General features: G+C 39.1%; 1 protein-coding gene across 1 annotated transcript in view; it reads left to right on the top strand.

The window, feature by feature from the left end:
* LOC137657652 (uncharacterized) overlaps positions 1-2,103 on the top strand; it is a 2,258-nt gene extending 155 nt beyond the window's left edge. Inside the window, exons 2-3 of the mRNA XM_068392053.1 lie at positions 62-1,039; positions 1,261-2,103. Coding sequence (XP_068248154.1) covers positions 62-1,039; positions 1,261-2,004 — 1,722 coding nt within the window. The 3' untranslated portion in view covers positions 2,005-2,103. The remainder of the gene's footprint in view (positions 1-61; positions 1,040-1,260) is intronic.
* The last annotated feature ends 2,147 nt before the right edge of the window (positions 2,104-4,250 follow it).

Raw genomic sequence — 4,250 nt, 5'->3', positions numbered from 1 at the left:
CCAACAGTTCTGTGATTTCTTTAGGTTTGTCTCTCAGTGTTATTCTCTCATTATTCTCCAGATTGCACTGATTATCCTGTCCTGTACCTTTGCCCTTGTGGCCCCACTACCCGATGATGTTGACACGGGCTACGCCTATCCTGCCCCTGTGAATCAGCTGAGTTACGACGCCTATGCAGCGGCTGAGCCCGATTACAAGCCACCTTCCGCTACATATGGAGCTCCCGAACCTGCGTACTCTGCCCCTGCCCCTGTTTATGGACCCCCAGAGCCTGTGTATAAGGCTCCTACTTATAAAGCTCCAGAACCTGTTTATGGACCCCCTGAACCAGTTTATGGAGCCCCTGCCCCAGCTTACAAAGCCCCTGAGCCTGTTTATGGAGCCCCTGCCCCAGCTTACAAAGCCCCTGAGCCTGTTTATGGAACCCCTGCCCCAGCTTACAAAGCCCCTGAGCCTGTTTATGGAACCCCTGCCCCAGCTTACAAAGCCCCAGAGCCAGTTTATGGAACCCCTGCCCCAGCTTACAAAGCCCCAGAGCCAGTTTATGGAACCCCTGCCCCAGCTTACAAAGCTCCAGAGCCAGTTTATGGAACCCCTGCCCCAGCTTACAAAGCTCCAGAGCCAGTTTATGGAACCCCTGCCCCAGCTTACAAAGCTCCTGAGCCTGTTTATGGAACCCCTGCCCCAGCTTACAAAGCCCCAGAGCCAGTTTATGGAACCCCTGCCCCAGCTTACAAAGCCCCAGAGCCAGTTTATGGAACCCCTGCCCCAGCTTACAAAGCTCCACGGCCAAGTTATAAAGCCCCTGCCCCTGCCTACAAAGCCCCTGAACCAGCTTACAAAGCCCCAACTCCCTCCTATAAAGCCCCTGAACCAGCTTACAAAGCCCCAACTCCCTCCTATAAAGCCCCTGAACCAGCTTACAAAGCCCCTACCCCTGCTTATAAAGCTCCAGAGCCATCTTACAAAGCTCCTACTCCCTCTTATGATGCTCCAGCACCTGCCTATAAAGCTCCTTCCTATGATGTGAAACATGAGGTTAGTGTAACTAATGTTCTATAAGTGTTCTCCAGTCACTTTATAAAAAGCTATGGTCTGAGGTCAAGTCCCTCTTAAGATTAGTGGTATAGTTCATACTGTATAGATACTATTTCAACTAAGGAAATATAGTAATAATATATTTGTCTAGGTTTTTAGTTGCTGAGTATTTTCTAATTCTCTGTTTATCTTACCTTTACCATTTTTTCTTGTTTTCGTAGGATGGAATGCCTTTCGACTTCAACTATGCCGTCGTAGACCAATACAACGGTGTCGATTTCGGCCACAACTCCAACTCTGATGGTAAGGTAGTGATTGGATCGTATTACGTTGCTCTTCCTGACGGCCGCACTCAGAAGGTGGCTTATACTGCTGATCATTACGATGGCTACAAGGCTGAGGTCTCTTACATTGGAGATGCCCAGTACCCCGAGCCAAAACCATATAAGCCAACTAATGCCTACTCAGCCCCAGCGCCAGTTTATGGAACCCCTGCTCCTAAATACTCTGCCCCAGAACCAGTTTATGGAACACCTGCTCCTAAATACTCTGCCCCAGAGCCAGTTTATGGAACACCCGCTCCTAAATACTCTGCCCCAGAACCAGTTTATGGAACACCCGCTCCTAAATACTCTGCCCCAGAACCAGTTTATGGAACACCCGCTCCTAAATACTCTGCCCCAGAACCAGTTTATGGAACACCCGCTCCTAAATACTCTGCCCCAGAACCAGTTTATGGAACACCTGCTCCTAAATACTCTGCCCCAGAGCCAGTTTATGGAACCCCCGCTCCTAAATACTCTGCCCCAGAACCAGTTTATGGAACACCAGCTCCTAAATACTCTGCTCCAGAGCCAGTTTATGGAGCACCAGCTCCTAAATATTCAGCCCCTGAACCAGCTTATGGACCTCCAGCTCCAACATACGAAGAGCCTTCCTCCCTGTACTTTGCTCCTGAACACTGATGACAACGTGGTTGAAACTTTCTCTTTGTTTAAGAAATTATTTATCTGTTTATCCTTTTATGATATATTTATTTACTTAATGTTTATGACTCATCTCCTTGGCGCTCTGTTTGATGTAAATATATACTGACTAGAGAAGCTTCATCATATCATTAAAAATCCTTGTGAAATTCGCCTAAGAATTGATTAACATATATAGCTCTGCAACGTTCATGTGATTCTTCATTTAATGAGAGAGAGAGAGAGAGAGAGAGAGAGAGAGAGAGAGAGAGAGAGAGAGAGAGAGAGAGAGAGAGAGAGAGAGAGAGAGAGAGAGAGAGAGTATGGGTTGGAACTAACACCACATGAAGAAATAGGCTAAGATCGACTTCTTTCCCCGCATTACACCGATACCTGTGAGTGCCTCATCTCACGAAGGGAAAAAATGTCCCAATTCAATGTGTTTTCCTCGCGAAGGCATAGCATTCATTTGTTTCAAAAGTCACTAAATTCATGATTATTACTATAACTAATATGCCTTACTTTCTCAGTACTTTATAAGATACGTTTCAGTTTTATTCAAGATGCACTAGACCAAAGAAAATGAATAAAAAAAAATGTCATAGAACCATTACAGAGACCCCAAATAGGGACAAATTCATTGAGAAATAATAAGTTTCCGATTTTTTTTTATTTTGTCATTCTTACTTTAGTTTATCTTCGTTAACATGACTTAATGACTGGATGTCTGTTCCTCAGAGAATTACCATTATGTTACTTTTATCGAGGGTAAATTATTCTTAAAAAAACTTTTAGAACACGTTTTTCAAAGTGATATTTGCCTTGATATATATGCAATACTGCATGCTTCATTACAGTGACAGTAAACATTGCTTTGTACTAATTCGATGCTAAATTCCAAAGTACGCCTTAAATTGTGTAGTTATTTAGATTTGCCTTCAAAACATGTGCGATTATTTGTGAACTCCTTTCAGTACATTTCAAACTTGAACAGACAGGTCTAATGCTTACTTTTCATCTCTGTGTACCAACAGCGCTAAACACACACATAATGCATGTATATATGTATGTATATATATATATATATATATATATATATATATATATATGTATGTATATATACAGTATATATATATTTATTTATATATATACTTTATATATATATATATATATATATATATATATAATATATATATATATATATATATATGTATACTGTACATATACTGTATATGTATCTATGTGTGTGTTATTATTATTATCATTATTATTATTATTATTATTATTATTATTATTATTATTATTATTATTATTATTATTATTATTATCAACCAAGCTCCTACCCTAGTTGGAAAAAACAGGATGCTATAAGGGCTCCAACAAGGAAAATAGCCTAGTAATGAAAGGAAAAAAGGAAATAAATAAACTACATGAGAAGTAACGAATAATTGATATAAAATACCTTAAGATCAATAACAACGGTAAAATTGATGTGTCATAAATAAACAATGAAGAAAGAATCACGTAAATCTGTTTAAAATGAAAACATTTCGCAAGTTTGAACTTCTGAAGTTCCACCGAATCCCCCAGCTACTTCCTATGACGTAATTACGGACCTAAAGCATTTTAGTTCTTGATATTCTACGAACCTAAAACATTTTAATTCAACACTTATCTTATCAAGAAATAATTTAACTGGATAAAGATGCCATAAGAATTCTTCAGCTATTTATAATCTTATTCAGTCAAGAAAATTGTTTCAGGAAAAAGGAAATTCCAAAGTAATATTGTTGTCACGAAATTTACTTTCTAAACGATTTCACCTGTTACAAGGTTATGAAATTAAGGGAACACTGTTAAGAAACCCGTAATTTCAATAGGAAAGTCTCCGTAAAAATACACTGTTCTCAGCCGTATTTCAGTAAAATACAGGCGACTGTAATTTTACCTTAATTTTTTATTATTTTTTTACGGGTTGGTGACTGTAATATCGCTTCTTAACGTCAATATATCCGTTTTTAAAACGGTAAAAATCATTGAATAAATGTTGCCAAATTTTTAACAGTGAAGAAAACACAAGCTTTGTGATTACCAGTGATTTCTAACCCTGAAAATGGGATGGAAAAAGCAAATGAAAAATATGATAGAATTGATTATAAAAGATAGGCTGGAATACGGGGAAGGGGAGTAATACGGAAAGAACAAGAAACAATAAAAGAAAAATTCATAATAGAGATTTGTTCTAG

The sequence above is a fragment of the Palaemon carinicauda genome, chromosome 18, assembly GCF_036898095.1.
Source record: "Palaemon carinicauda isolate YSFRI2023 chromosome 18, ASM3689809v2, whole genome shotgun sequence".
Lineage (NCBI taxonomy): Eukaryota > Metazoa > Arthropoda > Malacostraca > Decapoda > Palaemonidae > Palaemon > Palaemon carinicauda.
Note: the sequence above shows the minus strand (reverse complement) of the source record. Positions and strands in the feature narration are given on the sequence as shown.